At 48.9% G+C, this 22,627-nt stretch overlaps 7 protein-coding genes and 1 pseudogene across 8 annotated transcripts; 4 read left to right on the forward strand and 4 right to left on the reverse strand.

The window, feature by feature from the left end:
* Positions 1–843: 843 nt before the first annotated feature.
* Positions 844–2,809, forward strand: BO85DRAFT_432292 (sugar transport protein). Its single transcript, XM_025658375.1, has 5 exons — positions 844–1,215; positions 1,271–1,414; positions 1,468–2,083; positions 2,153–2,395; positions 2,477–2,809. The coding sequence occupies exons 1-5, from the start codon at positions 990–992 to the stop codon at positions 2,739–2,741; spliced, it is 1,494 nt and encodes a 497-aa protein (XP_025510031.1). The 5' UTR covers positions 844–989; the 3' UTR covers positions 2,742–2,809.
* A 142-nt stretch (positions 2,810–2,951) lies between these two features.
* Positions 2,952–3,082, forward strand: BO85DRAFT_t275 (annotated as a pseudogene). Its single transcript has one exon. The product of its transcript is annotated as a tRNA-OTHER (tRNA).
* Positions 3,083–3,442: 360 nt separating this feature from the next.
* BO85DRAFT_454317 (TauD/TfdA dioxygenase family protein) lies at positions 3,443–4,896 on the reverse strand. Its single transcript, XM_025661258.1, has 3 exons — positions 4,592–4,896; positions 3,817–4,533; positions 3,443–3,763 (listed from the first exon to the last, which is right to left on the reverse strand). Exons 1-3 carry the CDS (start codon positions 4,827–4,829, stop codon positions 3,600–3,602), a joined length of 1,119 nt encoding a protein of 372 aa, XP_025510032.1. The 5' UTR covers positions 4,830–4,896; the 3' UTR covers positions 3,443–3,599.
* Positions 4,897–6,329: 1,433 nt separating this feature from the next.
* Positions 6,330–7,180, reverse strand: BO85DRAFT_508149 (uncharacterized protein; the record flags this gene model as incomplete). Its single annotated transcript, XM_025664444.1, has 2 exons — positions 6,385–7,180; positions 6,330–6,343 (listed from the first exon to the last, which is right to left on the reverse strand). The coding sequence occupies exons 1-2, from the start codon at positions 7,091–7,093 to the stop codon at positions 6,330–6,332; spliced, it is 723 nt and encodes a 240-aa protein (XP_025510033.1). The 5' UTR covers positions 7,094–7,180.
* A 561-nt stretch (positions 7,181–7,741) lies between these two features.
* On the reverse strand, positions 7,742–9,682 carry BO85DRAFT_524662 (alpha/beta hydrolase; the record flags this gene model as incomplete). Its single annotated transcript, XM_025665430.1, has 6 exons — positions 7,742–7,984; positions 8,049–8,730; positions 8,794–8,905; positions 8,957–9,216; positions 9,275–9,316; positions 9,372–9,682. 6 exons carry the CDS (start codon positions 9,680–9,682, stop codon positions 7,742–7,744), a joined length of 1,650 nt encoding a protein of 549 aa, XP_025510034.1.
* A 1,959-nt stretch (positions 9,683–11,641) lies between these two features.
* BO85DRAFT_464221 (terpenoid synthase) lies at positions 11,642–12,574 on the forward strand (the record flags this gene model as incomplete). The annotated part of the gene is made up of 1 exon (XM_025661973.1): positions 11,642–12,574. One exon carries the CDS (start codon positions 11,642–11,644, stop codon positions 12,572–12,574), a length of 933 nt encoding a protein of 310 aa, XP_025510035.1.
* Positions 12,575–13,978: 1,404 nt separating this feature from the next.
* On the reverse strand, positions 13,979–16,273 carry BO85DRAFT_508160 (aromatic amino acid ammonia-lyase; the record flags this gene model as incomplete). Its single annotated transcript, XM_025664445.1, has 3 exons — positions 13,979–15,717; positions 15,766–15,962; positions 16,023–16,273. The coding sequence occupies 3 exons, from the start codon at positions 16,271–16,273 to the stop codon at positions 13,979–13,981; spliced, it is 2,187 nt and encodes a 728-aa protein (XP_025510036.1).
* A 4,181-nt stretch (positions 16,274–20,454) lies between these two features.
* On the forward strand, positions 20,455–22,215 carry BO85DRAFT_454319 (uncharacterized protein). The gene is made up of 2 exons (XM_025661259.1): positions 20,455–20,518; positions 20,655–22,215. Exon 2 carries the CDS (start codon positions 20,947–20,949, stop codon positions 22,000–22,002), a length of 1,056 nt encoding a protein of 351 aa, XP_025510037.1. The 5' UTR covers positions 20,455–20,518; positions 20,655–20,946; the 3' UTR covers positions 22,003–22,215.
* The last annotated feature ends 412 nt before the right edge of the window (positions 22,216–22,627 follow it).

The following is a 22,627-nucleotide window of genomic DNA, read 5'->3' on the forward strand; positions in this document are numbered from 1 at the left end:
AAAGACGCAGCTAAAAAAAGAACCATGTAAATCCGAGATTATGCATTACCCCTCATTTTTCAAATTTTCAGTAAAGTGCGCTGACTCCGGAAATTCCCTCTCCGGGCAGGAATGGAACCAACATCCGGTAATCAGATGGGAGATTGAATTCGGGAAACCGTATTAATAACCACCCGTCGCTGATGGGAACAAAGGGTCTTGGACTTGGCTCCAGCCCTACAGCCCTACAGCCCTATACACGAGCTTGGCAAGCTTGGCAGTATGGAGAAAGTGGTTCGATGTCTTTGTTTTGAATATATAAGCTGTTCATAGACTGGTATTCTCGTTCAATTGATACAGGCGAAGTATAGATGATATATGTGCAGTGGGAGGATGAGACAATGTTGCCTGAGAAGGCAAGCCTGCAGGACGCAGTACGGTACCAGTACCGGAAGACTCGGAGAAAGATAAGAGATTGATCGGGCTAGGCCGTAGGAAAGCGCGGTTAAGGGGGAAAGCAGCATGAGGAAAGCATTAAGAAGATCAGAGAGTACTATGCATAGCGGTCGCCATGCTTGTGTGTCACCTGGAAGCAATGAGACATAATTGTCATGATGATTGGACACTTACCATCATGATCAGCGTGGGATCTGAGAAAGGCCGATCCCTCACAGCCTCGTAAGCCCGAGATGATGGATAAACCCCCAAACACGAAACCATGCCACCGATACTAAATCGAGCGATGATAGCCGATGCAGGCTGCAAGAATAACTGGACTAGTCTGTTTATTATCTCACCGGTCGGGGAGGGTCGGGGGAGAAAAACCCTCCGCCATCCCGCCCACGTTGGCAAACCTTGCGACGTATAAAGCCAAGCCATCCGTTCGCCACCATTATCTGATGATCTGATTACACCATATCTGATTATCTCGGCATTTGATTATCTGATTGATTAATTGATTGATAGATGTTTCTGGTCGGGATAACATCTCAACGATAGATTGCCTCCAAATGGCATCTCAGAAACAATGGAGCCGAATGCTCATTTTCACGACCGTGCTGCTGGCAGTTTCGGCGTTTAATTATGGGTTCAGCGATCAGGCGTTCTCTTCGTGTCAGGCTATGGATTCTTTTGCCCGTCAGTTTGGGGTTTATCATCCCAGTACCGGGACATACAAAGTGAAGCCGTTGTTCACTTCGCTTTACAATAGTTTGAAGGCGGGAACGCAGATTGTCGGTGAGGATCATACTTTCCAAGATTATGGAGTATTTGGCTGATTTGTTTGCGATAGGTGTCTTCCTAGGAGGCTATATTAGCAATACTTATGGTCGGAAATGGTGCATATTCAGCATGAACCTCTACGCACTAGGCAGTGCAGCAGTGGTGGTGAGCTCCAAAACTGACGCACAGATATTGACCGGTCGCGCATTACACTGTCAGTATTTCCCTACATCTCCTAGAATACAAACCATCATCTAACGTGTACAGACATCTATCTAGGAATGCAACTAGCCGTAATCCCAACCACCCTCGCCGAACTTGCTCCCCGAAACGTCCGCGGCGCCATGGGCGTCCTATACTGGCTCAGCATTAAAATCGGAGGTCTAGTAGTAACCGGCATCGCACGAGGCACATCAGGGATTTCAACAAATGCCGCATGGCAAATCCCCTTCGGCTTGATTCTCGTCATCCCATTCATTTGCATATGGCTCGTCTGGATAATACCCGAGTCTCCACGATGGCTGCTCCTCCGCGACCGACAGGAAGAGGCACTTCAAGCGCTGAAACGATACAGATCGAAAAACACACCCGAACATGAGATACAAGAGGACTTTGAAGAGATGGCGCAGAAGGTCACAGCCCAGCTGCAAAAGAAAAGCTTCAAGGATCTCTTCATTAAGGGGAATCGTGAACGTACGTTCGTTGTTGCCGCTGCGAACTTCTTTCAGCAGGCTTCGGGGCAGGCGTTTGCGAGTCAGTATGGGACGCTTTTCGTGAAGCAGTTGAAATCGGTCAATGCGTTTAGTGTCACGCTTGGTACTAACGCGACTGATATTGGGGCGTTAATTATTTCGACGGCCCTCAGTGATGTGGTTGGACGGAGGTGAGTGCATATTATAGTTTCCTGGTATCTTTGTTTCAGCATCCACTAACACCAAAATTCCAACCGCAGAATGCTCTTCCACGTGAGCGGCTTTCTTGAAACGGCCTCCTTAATGACAATGGGCGGTCTCGGCACCGCAGACCCCAGTAACACCGCTGCCAAAGAAGGCATCGTCGCCATGCTGCTTCTTTACAGCTTTGGTTGGTCTCTTGCCTGGGCGCCATTGGTGTATGTACTCGGTGCGGAGTTGCCTTCGGCTGGGTTGAGAGAAATGACTTTGCGGATCGCATATACTGTGAAGCTGGTTACTGAGTACGTTCCCATCCAATTTCCAATATACCATTGCACAATATTCGTTCAAGATCAGAAAAGCTGACAGACTGTGATTGTCAGGTTCGCCGTGACTTTCTCCTACCCCTACCTCGAAACCGCAGACGATCCCGGCCATGTGGATATTGGTGGTAAGCTGGGATTCATTTATGGGTCACTGTCTGCTGTTTCGGTCATCTTTGGGTACTTCTTCATTCCGGAAACAAGGAAGTTAGAGTTGGAGGATATAAATAAAAAGTATGAGTCGTCGACGGAGAGTGAATTGGAGCAGAAGGTTGAGTATCAGGTTGGGTTAAGGGAGATTGGACGCAGTGGTGGACAGAACTGATCAAAATATCTTCCAAGAAAAGTATTCAATGGTTAGAAACTTATTGGATTATATTCATCTGTTTTTTTTTTTTGCCCAAGTTCGGATTTTGCCCAATTTCTTTCCTCGTTGATGGTTGAGAAACGCCCACGCGACGATCACATCAGTCCATTTTGTCTTGCGTAATTGCTTTACATTAAGCACTTTAATGACCTACCGTCACCAACAAATGGGCCTATGGCGCAATTGGTAGCGCGTAGTAAGTTCACCTGCATCCAATTGGATTGCAAAAACATCCTCTAACAGAATTCCAACAGCGACTCCAGATCGTAAGGTTGTCCGATCGAGCCGGGCTGGGCTCATTATCTTTTTTCCCCTTTTTTTGTTCTTCTCGATCCGCCGTCCGAGCCCAAAGAAAACCATGCGTTATCGAAGCACACAATGCAGAATAGGAATAGAAAGATAATGTATATAGAAGTCAAAAAAGAGATAATGTAATGAAACGAAAGAGGGAAAAATATATACGAGCAAAGAGAAAATCAGGTTCGAAAAATTCTCAACTCAGAATTTACCCTCCAAATATATATTCTGAAGTGTGTTGTCACATGTGGTATCCCTCTCAGCGCAAACCAGTTATACATCGTGCTGGGATTACGAATGTTACCAGGAATCAATGATCCCCAAGAACGAAACATACGGACAAAATAATTGATGTAAGGCGCCTTATGCATCTTAGCAGCAAAATTCATCGCAGTGTCATCTCTATATACCATATAAGACATAATAGGTACTAGCATATCCTCCTAACCGCCGGATAGAGCATTGCCTCTGTCGACATCAAGCTGTCTTCAGTTCCAAATGCATACTAACATCATGGGACTAATAGATAAGACCCTCAGCCGCCAGCGCTTCGGCCCTGGACTTGCTGTTCGGGTCAAGGTAAGGCCTCTCACCAATACCGACCGCCCGGTGTCCGAATCTCTCCCCAAGGCCTTCATAATCAAAAGTAGCCGTGTGGAAAGCACTCCGGTTATCCCAGATAGCTATCGAGCGTTAGAACACAAAATAAACAACATAGCAAGTGTATAGAACATACCAATATCATGCTCATTCCTCCACTTGAACCTGACCTGCAGATCGTGACTCTCAACAATAATCGACTTGAACTTCTTCAACAACTCCTCCGACTCATTCTGGTTCAGCTCATTGATATACTTCGGGAACGGTCCCAACGCAAAGATACTCTTCCACCCCGTCACCGGATTCGTCCGCACGATCGGATGAACAGCCACCAGCTCCTCCCCAACATTGAGCGGACTTCCCCGAGGCTGAGTGTAGATCTTGTACTCCTTGGGGTTTCTCTCCGCCGCCTTGATGAAGCCATCGCCCACGAACGTCGCTGTCAAGCCTTCGAAGAACTTTTGGTACGTTTTCGAAAACCGGTCGTAGAGCTCGTACCCAGATGCCCAGAGGGTGTCTCCACCGGTTTTGGGGAGCTGGGTCAGTCGGAGCGAGGTGTAGTCAGCTGGTGCGGGCTCGAACTGGATATCGGAGTGCCATTGGGCCGAGTCATAACTGCGGCGGTCGGGTTGGCGATCGTGGGCGAACATCTTCTTGCGGGCGAGAGAGCTGATTGTGCTGATTTCGGCGTCTGCGGTGCCGAACTCGTTGGTGTTGTTCAGCAGGGGGTGGATGTGCAGGGTGGAGGTGGAGGGTTTGCCGGTTAGTTGGCCCAGTCGGTGGACGAGAACTTTCTGGAGGTCATCCGTGAGATTGGTTTGAGCGCGGAAGAAGACGACGCCGCGTTGGGAGACTGTCGGTCATGGTTAGTGATGGGGAAGATACAGTTGGGGTTAGATTGGGAGAGGTACTCGTGATGGCAAGGTCGCGCACCAGCTCATCGGAGTTGGGAGCGTTCAGGAGATCATCGACGATGTTGACGGTGGGGTATTCACGGCCAATGATTGGGGTTGTCTCTTCGAATGCGAACTCATCCAATGCACCACTGGGCTTCAGTGGAGCGGGATACCGTGGTTGGTCAGTTGGGCCATCCCCACTGGATGCGGGGTGCGAGTGGATGGGGAGATCTGCAGATAGTCCGGGAGCCATGTTATGCACAGTGTAATAGAACTGGTAGGAGTTAAACTAAAAGACCGCTTTGTGACTTTACTTTTGCTGGGACATTGGCTGAGATATATGGAACCCGGAATGGGGTTGATAAGCATAACTCCCGGCCATCACGCAATTGCCGTCCCGACTTGTGCAACAATTCTCCAACAACAACCACTCTCGTATCAGCATCGACGGCGAAATGGGAACCCCGCATCTGTCAAATGCCTTGCGCAATCCTGGCCATGAATGATGGTCTCGTAATCGTCTCGACTATGGTGTTAGTGGCTAGAGACACGCGTGGCCATGTCCGTGCGGAGAAGATCGGGTGGCTATTGTGCCGTCCGAGGTCTCGCATATTCGGCTTTATCGGCAGATCCAAGACCTGCGCCTGGAACTGAAAATCTGTTCATAGAATAATTGATTGAACTATACATAATATATGAGTATATTGATTACCTGTACCTCTTGGACTAGAAGAGCGCAAGAACCTTGGGATATGATGGCTGAGCTCTGGCGTTTTCTATACTGAGCTGTTAATATATTGGTCAAATCAGTTAGCCTTTCAGCCAACTCTTTCATGTTGTGTTCACGGAGAAATTTAACCTAAGTCATTCTTTTCCCATCCAATTCTAGATAGAAAGATGAAAGCCTTAAACATACTGTTGCTCTGCTCCTCCGCTCTTCATTGTAACTAGCAGGAGCTGGCATTTCCTTTTTCTTTTTCTTTCCTTTTCTTTCCCGCTCTTGATATTAGCATATCATACACAGTAAACATATCTAAATATGTAGGTCAATCCAGGGGCTGCTGGGTGGCGCAATGAATAGTGAGATGGCTGTATGTTTGAGGCGGATTCCTCAGATATAGAAACTTCCTGCCGCTTTTGTCGAAGGTCGACAAAAGCTGAACATTGCTTCCCTGAAAGGCAACTTTATACCAATTTGGACAGCTCAGTGGCCAAAGAAATTTCATTCTGGCTCTGCTTTCTCTACCCCACAGAGATGCTGGAATCCCAGCCAGTGACATTCAATAGCGATATCATTCATCCACAGAAAAAAGAACGTGATACTGAAATGCTAAGAGGATACTAAGATTTCACATATTCTGGATCACTCATAGGCCCATAATCGACGAATCAAGGCCGTTGATAGCATTTGTCATTCCTTGGATAACAGTATTGAAGGAAGAAGACTGACATCTATGAGGGGACGAGCCGGCTCTGGGTTCGTCAAAAACAAAAAGCGAACGGGGGGCAGAGTACCAGTATGGTGATTTGAAAGACTGTATCTTCCTAAAGATCCCAGCTTAATTTAGTCCTGGGAAAGGAGCCTCGGGTTCTAGTGGAAGTAGATCATTAGAATGCATATGCTTCAATAGAGCTCCGAGCGTCATCGATCTGCACTCAAAGTCGCAACCCCGACTGCCGCTGAGAAGATCTTCACGCATCTTATTCAGACGGAGGAATATCTCATTAATAGCCCCACTCCTACGTTCATTCATTACGTCTGTAATCCTATTAGAAATAAAAGCCATTTAGCGTTTGTGTGTCCTTACTGATAACTTTCTCGGGTATTGGAAGCCCTCGGCTGGTAATCAAGCCATCACACTGCGACATGGCATTCGATGTTGATGTTATGAACTGCGAAGACAGTTTGAAGAATTGAGAGACCCAGACCCACAACATTAAATCCCGGGAACCTGATTCGGGAACCTTTTCCTCCAGAGCGTTGATCCATAGATCTGTCAAAATCGACACGGCGTCTTTGCAGTCATAGTAGTTGATCAAAACAGCAACTTTGGCGAGCATTTCGAGAGATAGATTTCGAGGGATTTCGCTCTGTTGTCCGTGAATTGCGCGAAGTAGGATAAGTAGCGCTTCAATATCCCAACTCTCGGCAGTGATTTCAACGGAGCCTTTCGATAGATAAGTCATGCTTTCCTTCCAGCCTCCAGTGAGCATGTTTCTAAAAACCGGGGACGCGAACATTAAATGTTTCGCGGAGACTCGAATGCGGAAATGATTCTCTTCTGGTGTCTCACTGAGGGGCGCGTCTTCGGCTGGCGTCTCGGGCGGCTGTTCTTTGGCAAGTCGCTTCTCGTCGGTTTGCCCAGCAGGTTGCTCTCCATCTGTTTCTGGGAGTTCCAAGGCATCCGCTTCAGTATTCATGTCTTCGTAATCGTCTGGTGCGAAGGGAGAGTTGGCATTGCGTAAGACTATGATTACCTCTCCTTCCGGGTCGATGATATGAGTTGGTTGATCCATGGTGTCTGTCGAGCGCTGAAGGAATGGGGAAGTTTGTAGAAAGAGACTGGGCGACGGTGCAAAGACTATAAGTGGAGAAGTTGAGAGTGAGAGGGCACACGTACTAGTGAAGGGTGGTAGTTCACACGGTCACTTTTAAGTTTGGAAACTTCCGTTTCCTGCATCTACATACATCTTTTATGTCAAGTGGCAGGACAACTAGACAATTGATGGAGAAGTTAGATACCATCATCCCCAGGACAATACTCGGTGAATTTCCTTACATCAGCCGGCCTGAAATTCACAGTTAAAATTGAGACAAGTGGAGACATCATTCAGACGAGCCTGTTGTTGTAGCGCAGTCCTCATTAATCCCAGCGCCCCCTTCCCAAAAATAAATAAATCAAATGGTTCTTACCACAAGATTAGGTGCAAAGTCGGTAGTAATTGTATAGCTCGGGACCTCCCCTTTGAAGCGCAGCCTGGTCGATCTACTAACCGGTACAAAGTTGAAGCAGTGTAAACTGACATTAATAATCATTAAATGGGTATAAAGATCGGGAGAACCCTGAATCTAACAAATACAATTTCCAGTCTGTAACCAGAACCGTCTGAATTGAATGACTTCAATGCTCTAAGACGTGAAGCTGTCCACTCGTGACATCAGTCTTACCAGATCCTGCGGCGTGACATCTTATCACGAATGGACATCAAAGCCTTGAGGACACTCGCATCATCCCTCGACTCAACACTCCGTTGGAAACTCTTCGGCCACACATCCTTGTATGTCAAGTTTGTGAAGAGAGGCACGTCCACCTGGCAGACAGTTCCATCAGCGGGCAATGTGCCATTGGTGAAGTAAGCCCGGACGGCCTTGGCAGTGCAAAGAGATGGCATGGACAGGGTAGTATGCTGTCACCAGTAGGTTAGCTGCTTGCTCACTTTAGACAATAGAAAATGGGAAATTGGAACATACACCGTATCCGTTCTGTTCGAGCAAAACACTTCCCTCGAAAGTTTCTGTCAAGTTCTTCGCTGCGGGAAGAGGAGTTGCGGGATCATAGGTGTTGCTCAGAATCAACACCGGGTTAGCTGTCTTGACTTCAAAGTCACCGGAGTAGCGTTCCTTGGCGAACATCTTCGGGTTCCACTGCGCGCATCTCATGTCGCCGTCCGAGCCGTCACTTGCGATCTTGCTCAGGGCCTGTCTGGCCTTAATGTACGGGAGGACCTCTTTCATGGTGGCTGAACGATGCTTGTCGGAGCATGTAATGGCCGTGCCGACCTCATCGGAAGCCGAAGTCAAGGAAGCCGATTGGCCGTAAGATTTGATGGTCTCGTATACCTCAGAGTTTCCAAGGATTGTTGTGTTCCGGGTTTGCACGTAGTAAAGAAGCTCAGAGGTCAAGGGCCAGGAGCTGGGGAGGTACATGGCTTCAAAGATGGTAGATTTGACGTCGCTCCAAGTCACAATGCCACCAATTTCAGGAATGGCAATCGGGTTATACTTGAGGTTTTCGAGCATCAGGTAGATGGCAGCTTCCAAGTTCGCGGCACTGGTGTACTCCTTGGCGATCGGGCACAGGTCCGGTGCGGCCATGCAGCCCGCACAGAAGCCTTCGAAAACTTTGTCGACGTCCACAACAGCTTGTGCGTTGCTATTCGGAAGGAATTAGCTATCCGGAATATAGCAGGTTAGGAAAGTTGAAAGGGCCACTCACTATCCATAGAGAGCCTCTCTGGGGTTATCCACTCCATCAAGCGCGACATATCCCATTCGTTCCGGGAACATGGCTGCCAGAACAGAACCGATTGTAGTGCCGTACGAAAATCCTAAATATAGTGTCAGTAAAAGCATAGCCTCGGTGTATCCGTGATACATACCCCAGAAGTTCACCAAACTATCCTTCCCAGTGAGCGCATCAGCGACCTCCACGATGTCCCTGGCAGCAAAGCTAGTTCCGATAAGGCTACCGGTCTGATTGTTCGTAGCATAGCATGCCTGTGCGATGTTTGCGTTCTGCGCCCAGATTTCTCCCAAAGCTGTACTGGATGCTCTGCCGTCGTTAGGGGCTTGGAGGGCGATGAGTTCACGGGTGGCGTCATCGCTATAGCACGAAAATGGGATGGTGTCTCCAACGCCACTAGATAAGGTAATAAGTTATTATTTGTTCGCAATTTGAGGAAAGACTGGTCACGAACCGATTGTTAAAGGCGATCAAATCGTTGTGGCCGCCGAGGATTCTAGAGAACGAATGTCAGTCAGCATAAGATGCGATAAAGCTAGACAGCAACTTACGCCTGAAACTCCTCTCCATAAAGTCCGAGGCCCTCAAACGAATTCACACCAGGTCCTCCAAAGTTGAAAATGATAGGCTCCGAAACCGGTTTCTTGGTTGCTGGCCACTTGGCAATGTCGAGAGTCAGGGTCTTGCTGGAATTCGACTCGGTGTAGTCCAATGGGACGTCTAGTGTTCCGCAGACCAATGTCGGATAACTGGTTAAGTTGCAAGATCCTCTCCATTGGATCTTGCCCAACTCTGCTTGTGAGAGAGCTGCTAGCGATGCTAGCGAAAGTAGCGTGGGAACGAGAGAAGACTGCCTCGTCATGATGTCTGATGAGAGGATTTCAAGGAATATAGAAGGCGATTGAGAGAAGCTTGCAGGTCCCAGACATGTTGAGAGCAGGTACCCCAAAGTTCTTTATAAGTTCATCTCACGCAGACCGCAATCTCCCAGTGTCAAATCAAAACAATCGGAGTTAATTTTTCATGTTGAGGCTGAGTTCGGCCCCCAAATAGTCAGCCTTGTTGAAGTTCCTGCGGTCGCAAATTTATTTCCTGTTCAGGCTTAAGGTGTTGTCATGAATCTTGACGCGTTCCACAGAGACTGGGGCTGAGGCATCCACCTTGGGCGACTAAACCTCTACCGGCCTAGTGCTGAGATGATTATCCCTGCAACAGGGATAGCCTCCCCGCATTTTCTGTTCCCGAACAACTCAATTGCCTGTTCGGGTTTAATCTATTGCGAAGAGTCGAAAAACACAGCCATGGCTATTCAGATGGGACCTATACACGTGTTTTCCAGTCTCGTCAGAGTTACCTGTTTAATCCTTCTCCCTTAGAGTAGTAGTTTGAGATCTGTCTGGGGAGTGACGTCAGTGGAAAAATAGGTAGCTTTCGAGTGACATACTCATGAAGCAGATTCGAATATAGATGGCTTTGAGACTCTGGGTCCCCGATTCGGATAGTGTGTACTTTGCAGATCAGCAAGCATTGTGATCAAGGCCCTTTTATCTGATGTACAAGCTATTCGAGGTGAACAAACAGATTTGTTTAGTTGTTTAGCTTGCTAAGCCACTGATGGAAATTGAGCTATGCTGTATTGGAGAGCATTGTAGATTTCCCTTGGTAGATTATTCGGAACTAAAATTCCCACCCTAATTTGTGTTGCTAAAAGGGAGCAGTAGGGATATTGTCAGAGTAAGTCTCTGGCCTTGTACAACTCAAGATATCATGGCAGCGGTCATTCAAACCCCATACGAAACCTCTAGCAATGATGTGATCACTATGTCCAATCTCTCTATCTGACTCACCCACTCCCATCTCATGTTCAGTGGCTTTGTAGGTAATGTACTAATTGGTCTGCAACACCACATCGGGGACGTCATAGAAGTCTTGACACTGATCTCCTGGTGGAGCTCAGTAAATTTGGCATGATGCAGCCTTGTCATACGATGGGCCCTGCATCCTGCCATACATGGCTAGTAGGCACTTGTGTTCCCTCCCCTTGCTTCATTTCGGAACGAAGTCTCATGCGCTATGCCCAGTGTGGCATTGGCTGTCAGTGTGGATTCTGCATGTGCTTCATGTGACGTTTCTAGACCTTTTTTTCACATGTAGCCAAGCTTTCATTAGCTTTGGTGAAGAAAATGGCAAAACAGAACTAGTATCTTTCAAGTATAGCTTTTCTGTTGTGTCTTTCTGTCGATAGTGCAATATAAATACCATTCATGAGTAATGCCAGAGACAGCGAATTCTCGATAGAAGAGATATAGAAATAAGCAAGTTCTTGTCTACCTCCGCAAAAATCATACCATCACTGGAGATAGGCTTGGCCGATTCTTCCATGCCTACTGCATGTATCACCCACTGATCAATCCGTAACTAGAGCTGTACAAAGTGTCCCGGCAGATAAGGCCTCATTCTTTCATGCCCCCTTAACACAACATGAACACCCTCACCGGTTCTCCCCCGCTAAGACCTTACCCATAGCTCATGCCAATGTCGCACCATACCTAGTGACCTTTCACGTGCCACTTCAACGCCAATCAAATTAGTACATAAGGCTGGAAACAACATCCGCTGAGGAGACATGTTACTCAAGAATGGCGGGCCGTTCTTACAGATTGTACAATGAAGTAGATCTAGTAATGGATTGAAATGGTAGAACTCCTATCCATGTATAGCAGACGGAGATTTATGGCAGTGTACTAGTGACATAAATACCCCCTAAAATTGCACGTGAAACCACCTCAAAGACAACACAAACATCCTGATCTCCATAACCATGACAACCGTGACCCCCGATGACTTCTTCAAGATCATTTCTCCCTTCTTAGAAGAGGTTTTCCTAGATCTACCTCCTTATCACAAAGACGAAGCCTTCCATCAAGAAGTCCTCGATCAATTCACACTCTCCGGACTGCCAGAGGATGTGGTACGCGCCTCCTCTGAAGCAGGAGCAGTCGTAGCAGAATGTTTCTATCCCAGTCTCAAAGATCCACTCAGGCTATCCATAGCAGTATGGACAGCGTACATCTTCTCCCTCGATAACATCTGCACGGATGCATCATTCCGCGATCAGATGAAAAGTTACAGATCGGTCTTCTTCGGCCAGTCTACTGACTTGAAATTCCTCAACGGCCTGTACACATCTCTCGAAGATCTATCCAAATACTATGACACTTTCGCCGGCGACATGATCATGAAATCCGTCTTGGATTACGTTAGTATCAATATCCTCGAAGAAGAACAAAAAGAACGAAAGGATGATTTCATGCTCTCTTCATCAACCTCGATGTTTCCTGATTTCCTTCGACAGAAAAGCGCCATTGGAGAGGCTTACGCGTTTCTCAATTTCCCTGGGTCCTGGAATGTAGCGTCGTACTTCCCTCTGATTCCAGATATGGCTGCTATTGTGGATCGATTGAATGATGTGGTTTCTTTCTACAAGGAGTCTGTCTTGGGAAATGAGGCTGGTACGTTGGTTAGACAGACTTGTGTTTGTCTGGGTGTTTCGGAGTATGAGGCTATCGAGATCAGAGCTGCCCAGTGTTTGGATTGTATTCAGAGGCTGCGTGGAGCGTGTCAGGGTGATGTTAAACTCTTGAAACGGGTTAATGAGTTTATTCAGGGGTATGCTCTCTATCATCTCTGTTTGGATCGGTATAAGCTGAATGATTTTGGAAATTATGAGGCTTGGTTCGGTGGGGAGAAGTAATGGATGTTGCTTAGTAGTTTGATAGTTATGGTAGTTAGCAGGAATCGATCTGTCTCTCACGCTTTTCTTTAAATTTCTTTTCCTGTCTAATTTCTAATTTCTCTTTTCTCTTCCTCCCTTCCTTTCTTTTTTTTCTGGTTTTCTCCACATTCTACTCTCCTTTATTTTCTCTAAAGAGGCTCAACTAAAGCCCTAAAGAAACGAAAAAGTAAAAAAAAAAAAAAAAAAAAAAAAAAAAAAAAAAAAAAAAAAAAGATTACCATAGATATCAATGTGACCATTTTCTAATACTACTTCCCATCACACCGATCTAAGTAGCGGAACATAGCCACCCGCTTATAATTTCAAATCCACCTCCACCGACGATCCTCCCCACTAATTGCAGTATTGTACCCGCACAGGAAGTGGAGCACATAGCGACAGATGGCCGCTTTCATTCGCCCGCTCGCTTAACTTCGAGGCTTATTTTTCTACGTGATGGTGGGTATTGATGAATAACAACACCCACGTACTACGTTAACTAGTATTTATTTTATTAGTTAACTGGTTAGCTTCTGAGGCTATGCTAAATCACGGGTAATTGAGACCAGGGCTGTGCGGGTCTTTGACTGTTTGTACATTCACACCATCATATAATTCATAATTGCGTGGATTAGTATAAACGTAATGAGGATGGAAATGATGAACAAACGATAGGATAATGATTATTCGGTGGAAACTATCACTTGTGAGAATCGGGAATAAGTAGTCTAGTAGTTTTAGTTTGAGTGGGTAAAGGATGCTTATTGAACAACAGAGTGGGAAAGTCTAGTAGCCTGGTGCTGCCACTATCCTCTATTCTTGCCATCAGTTTCTTATTTCAAGTACATTGCTATCTAGTGGAGTTATTTTGCTTCCATTTTGAGGAAGTTGTCTAAAATATACAAAAGATTCAGCAATGAGAGATCCAGCATGAAACACTTGCAAGACATCGAGATAAAACGCCTGTGCTTATGATCCAGGGAAATACCAGCGTCAAAGATCGCAAGAAATTAACATAAGCGCCGCACCTGTAGCTGGGATCCAGATATACCAGCATCTCACATTGCAAGACATCAAAACCAACGCCTGTAGCTGGGGACTAAGGGGACCAGCACTAAATCCAGATAATCGCCTGTCGCTTCACTCCAGGAAGATACAATGGAAAAAACATAAAATGAGAATGACAACGCCGGCCGGCATTCCGCTACCCGATGCCACCTATGCACTCGGCAAAAAATGCGACACAGTAAGTAAGTAAGTGAATGAAGGGAGTTTTTTCCGCACTGTGTGTTTTTCTTTTAGCGAGAGGGAAAACACACTGATCTTTTCACCGTTCATACCCCCCTTCAACTAACCCTTGTATCTGGATCTTGCATATCATCCTCACTCTTCATCGTTCTTTCCCAGAAAGTCATTCCCGGGGACCTCAAAGCAGCCCTTTAGGGTGTGCATGAGGTCCCCTTCGCGAAGATCAACATAGATCGTGCTGATGAGCGTACCAATCGTCTGTTTCTCGCTAGGAATCGCATGAGGAGGTGAGAAAGTTGGATGATCGACGACTCCCTTGTGCATTGGGACCTCGAGAGTCTTGCGTACATAATTGTACAGTTTGATGGAGGAGGTGCAGAGATAGTCGGGCGTCGATGGGTCGAGGAAATATTTCTCACGCGTCATCTCATACTCGTCGCACAACCTAGACTTGACGTCTTCCTGCCAAAGCAGCATCTTGCCAGGAATCTCCGCAGCCTTGCTTTCGTCACACTCAACCGTGATCAGATCCAGGACGGTGCCGAGTGCCAGGGTTGTCGAGGTTGCTGCGCGACTGGCGAGGCCGAGGTTGGAGTTCTTTCCCCAGTGTTGCATTAGGACTTTCCAGATCTCGTCTTTGATGTGGGGGATGCGCTCTTCGGGAACCACGTCTTTGCACATGGCTGTTGTTGTTTCGTCCACGGAAGGATTTGCGGATTTCTCGAACTCGAGCTGGAGTGTGCGTAGGTCGAGAGCCTGGCACAGCACATAGATGTGTGTTGCCATCATTAGCGAGAGAATCTCGACGGTGTCACCTGCGTAGCGGGCCGTGAGGAGAGCCAGTGAGTTGAGAGATTGGTTATGCATTTCTGCGGATTGGACGAAATTGCTGACGGGGTGAGCCAGGTATCCCAGTTCGCTCATGTACGATGCCATGTTGATATCGATACCCTTGAACGCAAAAGACAAGTTGGGATCGTCGGAACAGAGGTTGGGAGGCAGACCCTTGCTGAACATTGGGTTAAGCAGTTCGGAGCATTGAGCGAAGATCATCTTCCCGAGCATTTGCATACATGTCATGACTTTCTCCATTGCAGACGTGATTGAAACTGCCTGATAGTTGCCTCCGTGATGCACCTCGCCATTAGCAGTATCTATCAAAGGATTGTCGGTGGTCGAGTTCAATTCGCATTCCACTTGGCGTGTTGCGAGAATTAAGGATTCGACCTGTGGACCTATCCACTGCGGAGTGGTGCGGATTGCGTAGCGATCTTGAGCGAGACCAACCTCTTCGGGTTTTGAATCAGTGGCTAGTTTGGAGTCCTTGAGGAGGCCGTACAGATTGCGTGCTACTTCCTTCTGTCCAGGGTGTGGACGACTGTTGCTGATGAATGGATGGAAGTTACGACGGCTCCCGATCAACGCCTCCGTGCACATGGCGGTTGCGACTTGAGCGAATAAGGCCAGTTGGTTGGCTTCGAAGAGCACAAGACTAGCGGCTCCCGCGCTGAAAGCAGTTCCATTGAGTAGTCCGAGACCTTCTTTTGGAAAGAACGAAATAGGCTTCAGGCTTAGCTTTGCGAGGGCTTCGTCTGAAGGGAGGATCACATTGCTGTGCTTCGGTCCAAGGTCCACAAAGATGTCGGGATTCCCTTCAATTGCCCCAGCGATGTACGCGAGAGGGGTTAGGTCACCGGAAGCTGAAATGGAGCCGCGCAACGGAACAACAGGTGTGAAGTCAGCAGCGGCCAACTTGAGAATGTGACGAATGGCCACTGGTCGCACTGCCGAATGCCCATTGATTAGACTGTTGCATCGGACCAGCATGGCTGCCTTGACATATGAAGCGGGCATCGAGTGTTTCTTCATGCGATCTTGGATTGGGGTGCTTTAGAGCCCCTGCTCAGCAGGGAGAAGCACACCGGCATTGTGGTGCTGAACTAGTGCCTTTTGCAGAGCACGATAGTTGTCGGAACGCGTGCCAGCACTTCCTCCGAAGCCAGTGTTCACGCCATAGACGGTATTACCCTCCTTGAGGTGCTTCTGGAGGAATTCCACACTGGACTGCATCTTGGGGCGAACGGTGCCATTATCGCAAACGACAGGCGTCACCCCATGTCTAAGGTAAGATAAATTAGTTGAGTGCGTCCCGGGGAGTCCATGAAAGCTAACAACGTACTTGGCAACAGCCACCACTTCGGCCATATCCAGCCGGTGACCGTTGACGCTGACGACCTTGCCGGCCATGATAATGAATCCCAGCTTTGAGGTCGCACCCAATACATATTTCGTGAAATCTTGTTGTTTATTTTTACCTGCGCCAGCTTCATCGATTGCTTGCTCGACCTTCAGCAGTGCGGACAGCATATCCTCAGTATGGGCTATGAGGCTGCTGTTGTCAGGTGATAGGTTCATTGGAGTGTCTGCCATCTTGACTAGATGAGTCTCTTGTAGCACCTGAAGCGTTGTTACTAGCACTGTTGATACGGAAGCGCAATTTGATGAACAGATGTTCGAACTCAGCGTATCCTTGTAAACGAAGTAGTTTGAAAGAGATGCTTGTAGAAGATGTGTTGATGAAGAAGAAGAAGGTGATGGAAAGGAGATGAGAGATACGATGACAACAGACGCGAGTTAGTTCCAACACTTAGCGAGCCAGTGGACATGCTAAGCGAGATACATGGGGGTTGATATAGTGAATGCGCGCTCCCTACGCGTTCTCTACACGCGCACTGGCAATACAGTATCATGACCCAGTGTGAACTACTGGTGCTTGTGGCTCTAATGACTGACGATGGCCAGAGTAATAACCCCTCAGTAGGCGTGAGTGGCATCTTTCCGTTTTCAGGTCACACTTTTTCTCTGTCCGCCCTTGTTGAGTCGTGAGTCCAATACTTCAAAATGACACCGTGAAATATTGTCTGTGATAGCTGCCGCTGTCTATATTAAGCAGCAGACCACAGCGGCAGTGCTTCGGACAAGCTCTTCAGGGGTTTGTGGGATTTGCCGGAACTCTTTCTGAGATATTCTAGACTCCTTAGAGGGTAACATCACCTTTTCACACTGATGATGCACTGATATCGTGAACCCGATGTATTCAGAATCACACCGAGTGAGTGGTTAGGGGAAGGTGAAAAGAAACCAAAAAACTTCCCTTGAAGCTCTCGGCTATCAGCGTGAGACTTTTGAAAACCTGGCAGCAGAAAGCAACCCAACTTAGAAAGAGAGTGGCGGGAAACTGAGCCCGCCAATGGTGTGACTGCCTGTCACAGGACTTCCCGCTTCAACAGCCACACTATCCTTATGTCATCCCTACACTCACCACTGCCAATTCATATCCTGGTTATTGCTGAATCGAGGGATGGATGCTGCTCATAACAAGAAGGGCCTTCTCCGCAATCTAGACCCGGGTGTTGATCTGTTGTTCCACGTCTAGATTCAATTCATCGCATCGGGGTCCTACCTCTCCTCAAAGGGATCGTTTCCCATCAATCAGATACGATGTTTGGATCTCTCTGTCAGCAACGTACCTGCTGTCCCTGGGAGTGGTGGAGTCAAGATCGGTACCACTGAACAAGTTGGGACTTGGGTCTACCATCACAATAAGACCCATGATTCAGTAGTCTTTCTGAGCCGCTGATGGTCTACTAAACAGGCGGAAAGTAAAGGCTTGTCAGCAGTTCAATTTTGTGTGCAACACAATTCCCCGTCGGTATCGTAACTGGAAGTTGGAGCGCAAAATGCCACCGTGGTCTCTTGCAATCTCACTCATGTGTGGCATGCTGACTATGGACCAACTGGAGCAGACCTAATTCGATTGTCAAGGGTACGGATTTGGGACATCAGAACCTATCTGGATTTCACAATATATCAGATCAGCCTGTTGCAGGAAACAGATACTTCTATGCCACTGGTTGTGATTGTGGATTGGAGTCAGTTGGTTGCTCACTTACCATCGAATGTCTTCCCTGTACTCTGTACTCTGCAGCTTACGCCACGTTCGAGGATTGGTCCTCGTTGCAGTCGAGTGTCGGGCTCTCAGAAAGATAGCATGCTCAAGCTCATGCAAACGGATCTGTTTGGTGCTACAATCTGACTTTGCAGAGGAACAGAGAGCCGTGCCAAGTACGAAGTAGTCCTAAAGAAGATGATGCGGCTCCAAGGCAAAGAAAGAGCATGAGGAGACAAATTTTTTTGACTTCATCATAGGTGAATCTCACCCTAACAATTGCCCATGCAATAACGCGAGTCGAAACGACCAGGAGATAGACAAATTTGTGCTGGTTGGTACGCTTGGGCGTATGAACACACAGAATGCAGGAATGAAAGGGCAAGAGTTGCAAAACTACAATTAGACTTACGCGTCTGCAATGGACCCTGACTCATTCCAGGGACATATTGCTTTCGGTTGGCGCACAACCTGGACCCTCTTGCCAAGCGACCCTCGTAGAATGGACGACGGAAAGCAATTCCCGGCCTTGATGATGAAATTTCCGTCGCGGTAAAAGTGGCCTATGAGGACCGAATCCCGGCACACCTGCATGTTGCGACACATATGCAGGGCTATCACATACAAGAATTGTTCCAGTCCTCTATTCTCCTTTGCCTGCTTGGCAAAAAGGAGAAACGTACACTACCGCATACCATGTCACTGGCATAGGCGTGCCGAGCCTATACAGACTGACTCCTAGATGCTTTTGATGGGTAAAGAAAATATCCGTCGGTGTGTGTCATTCTCGTTTTGCGCTGCGTGCGGGATTTAGCCTCAGGGGCGGACACTATGGTGGCCGCGTCACCTGGCAGGCCAAGCCGTATTAGAGTCTGGTATGATCGATTGTGCTGCTAAGGGACACCATTCCCCAGCCTTCTTGCGATGATGGCACTTCCTATTGACAGATGCACGGACCAATTGACAGGAAAAGGAGAAGCCCGGAAAAGCCGGATCCGACACAAAACAGTTGAAGGGTGGAAAAGGGCCCGCACCTAGGGTCTCGAGGGTGACAGAAATAGAGACACTATGGGCGTTGACTGGTTTCTAAACCTAATGAAAATAACATGATTTCCTGGGTTATACCCATTGCGATCGTATCGCATCCTTCTCATTTTGGCCCCTTTGACTCGCAATCATGGGAAGTCCACGAGGCCGCTGCGGGACGCCCGACTCGCTCCCAATCGTTTGCCCCGGAGGTCAAATGAGCAACAGTCCACTGGAACAGTGGGAGCCATACTGGTAAGGCCCAATATTGAGAGTCAAGAGTCAGTTATCTGATTTCGTCAAGCCTGCCGATCGCGCAGAAACCGGTAGCGACGTAGGAGTAGGTGGACCGCCAGTGAGGAGGCGACTGCGAGGGTTGCGAAGATAAAGTGAAACATCCCGATCGGATAAATGGGCCGTGCAGGCAGGTGGCCAATCAGCTTCCGCAGCCCATGGGATCTGCATAGGGCCACGCCAGCTGCTCCAACGCGCTATCAAATCCAAGCCTTGAAACGAACAGATGCCACAACCAGACAGCCGTCCGTTTCATTCATAGTGGCTCGCTAGGTAGGGTGACGACTGGTCCAGACCCCATTTGTCGTCATCTTGGCCATTCCATCACTTCCAACCCTGCCATGCAGGAAACCAGGGATAGCCTAACAGACTTCCGGTACAGATGCCAGAGAAGACTTCCACCCTTCTCTGGAGACTCTAGGGTCCCTCAGGGTCCCATCGCTGTTACTTTCCCTATCCAATGGGTCCACATCGTGGGCTCCCCAACTTTGAAGGGGAAAGCTCTGTTCTGAGTTCAAATACAATTTTCCCAGCGAGGGGTATTATGTAACACTCCATAACAACAACGAACTTTTTTTGATGCATAGGAAGTGAGGGTATAGGTATGACTATCCCCCACAGTGATTATCACATCGTCGTGGCCAGAGCTTGCACGATGATCAGTAAGCGGAAGAAGATTTTGCTGCACATAGAGACACTGACCACAGCTGCTGCTGTTCTTCGAGATGGACCCACCCAAATAACGTAGAGTCAAGGACCCGCCATCGTTGGGCCCCCACGAACACACCAGAGCGGACTAGCTTTCCGCTTAGTTGGCACTACGACCTGTCGACTGTCAGTGTCGAGAGTCGAGACTGAGCTGACCCACTAATTTGGAACAGCCACAGCGGCAGGGGACAGCTTGATCGAGGACGTCAGCTCCGTTGCATGTTGGCTGTCATTGGACTGAGGCTAACAACCAGTCGCACTCATCCACCGACGATCTGAGGCACTTTTTGAGGCTTTCCGTATGTGTGGACTGCATATGGTGGGTGTATGATGCGGAGAAAGGCAACCAGATAAAGCATTACCATGGAATCATAACGGAACCGCAAATAGATCAACCGCCGCAGCCAGGATCAAGCCACCTCCAAGCGGCAGAGGGGCCAAGCAGGGAGAGAGAGAGAGGGACGAGTCAGCCATTCTGAATAGGCGATGAAGAGATGAAACGCTGGAGGGTCGGCTGGCCCGTGACGGCCTTCAGGGCGAGCCGCGCACGTGGGGCCGCCGCCACAGCGACAGCCAGCCAGAGTGACTTCCCTCTTGCCCTTTCTCCCTCTCCATCAATAGCATCTTCTACTACATCCTCACCTCTCACAGATCCAACTACCGGCTTCATGCTTAGCCGACCCACAGGAGCCCAGCAGGTACGTCCAAACCCTATTTTACATCAGCCCTGCCCCTGAGCCACTCTCCCACCCCCACAAGCGCCAGGTCTGGCGATCTATGCGGTTCTTGCATCTCCAGCATAACCTGATCTATTGCTAACAGTCGACGTCTCAGATTCAGGCGGGCCGAACTCGGTGACAACAGTGCATGACGAATGCTTGGTTCCTCTCACGCATCGCAGCAGATGGATGTAAGTGATCATCGCTGGGTCTTGGCCGACTCAGCGCTTCGAGAGTGCCGTATAAAAGCGTCCCTTTTCCCAGCCAGAATCATCCTTCATTCAGCTCAAATTCTCTTTCCTTTGATCTCAACTACCATTCCTTAAGAAGCTGTGCTTCGTACTTTCATTTCGCCTTCTTTTTTTCTCACTTACTACTACAAGTCCATCACTCTCTATTCTTTCAAGATGAAGTTCACCGGAATCGCTTTCGCTGGTCTTATCGGTTACGCTGCCGCCCTGCCGGCCATGGGCGCCCAGCAAGACTCTGCTCCCAATGGTGTTCAGGCCAGCGGAGCTCCCTCCTTCCAGGGTGCCGCTCCCTCCGGTTCTCCCCTTCCCCTTCCCTCGGGTGCTCCTCAGGGCCAGGGCCAGGACCAGGGCTTCGGAGGACAGGGCCAGGCTCCCACCGTGAGCTTGGGCGATGCTCCTCAGCCTCCTCCCACTGGCTCCGCCGCCCCCGCTCCTTCCGGAGCTCCTCGCGGCCACAAGAGACGCCAGCTCGAGATCCCCGCTTCCGCCTCTAACGTCCCTGCCCCGACCGGCTCCGCTGCTGCTGGAGGTGACTTCGGTGGTGTCGCTCCCTCCGGTGTTGCTGGCGGCAATGGCGCTGCTCCTTCCGGTTCTTTCGGTGGTGCTGCTCCCTCTGGCGTCGCTGGTGGCAACGGCCCCTCTCCCTCTGGTTCCTTCGGTGGTGCCGCTCCCTCCGGTGTTGCTGGAGGCAACGGTCCTTCTCCTTCTGGCTCCTTCGGTGGCCAGCAGGGTCAGCAGGGCCAGAGCGGCTTCGGCGGCCAGGACTCCCAGTCCCAGGGCGAGTCCCAGGACTCTCAGTCTCAGGACTCTCAGTCTGAGCGCTCCCAGTCTCAGGGATCCGACTCCCAGGGGTTCGACTCCGAGGGATCTCAGGGCTCTTCCGAGCAGGGCTCCCCCTCTGAGCAGGGCTCCAGCTCCAGCTCTTTCGGTGGCAACGGCGGCGCTGCTCCCTCCGGTGTTGCTGGCGGTAACGGCCCCTCTCCTTCCGGCTCTTTCGGCGGTGCTGCTCCCTCTGGCGTCGCTGGTGGCAACGGTCCCTCCCCTTCCGGTGCTGCTCCTTCCGGCGTCGCTGGTGGCAACGGTCCCTCCCCTTCCGGTGCTGCTCCTTCCGGCGTCGCTGGTGGTAACGGCCCCTCTCCTTCTGGCGCTGCTGGTGGTGCTCCCGCTGCCTCGGGTGCTCCCGCCGCCGCCCCCTCGGGTGCTTCCTACTAAGTCCATGCGTAAGCCTTGGGCTTCGATCGACAGTCGACACCTTCGAATCATCTGACGCTGATGCAATAATTCCATCAAGGACATCGACAATGCCATCGTGATGGCGTGGATAGAACAATAACTGTGGATCAAGGTGTGATGGATTGGACGTTTGTGTACATTAATCACTCAATAACCAGTCATTCGTTTGACCAGATCTGGTAAAAGACAGAATTTGGCTGAACCGTTCTCTGATTATGTAGTTCGTAGTAACGTAGCGCTACCAATCTCGATTTCTCTACATTCTGTGCATTTGGTCGATTTCTCTCCCTCGACACAATATGAATACGTCCTTGTTTATAAGCCCTACTTAAATATGGAGTTCTCAATCCTGGCGACACGAGCGATGATGACACTCTCATGTTATTACCAGATAGTACATAGCCAGGCATCGACACTACAAAATGAATTGTGTAGAGATGAAATACATCCTAACCATCAACAATCACTAGTGAAAAAAGGCTGTATATACTCGTCAATAAAAATCCAATTCAATTTGCTTTTTAACGTTCAGTAGAAGAAGTAGTGCTGCAGTGTGTTGACTGAACCTCGCAACACAGTTCTAGAACTCACGTACCCTGCCTCT

This window comes from Aspergillus piperis (genome assembly GCF_003184755.1).
Source record: "Aspergillus piperis CBS 112811 unplaced genomic scaffold BO85scaffold_35, whole genome shotgun sequence".
Classification (NCBI taxonomy): Eukaryota; Fungi; Ascomycota; class Eurotiomycetes; order Eurotiales; family Aspergillaceae; genus Aspergillus; species Aspergillus piperis.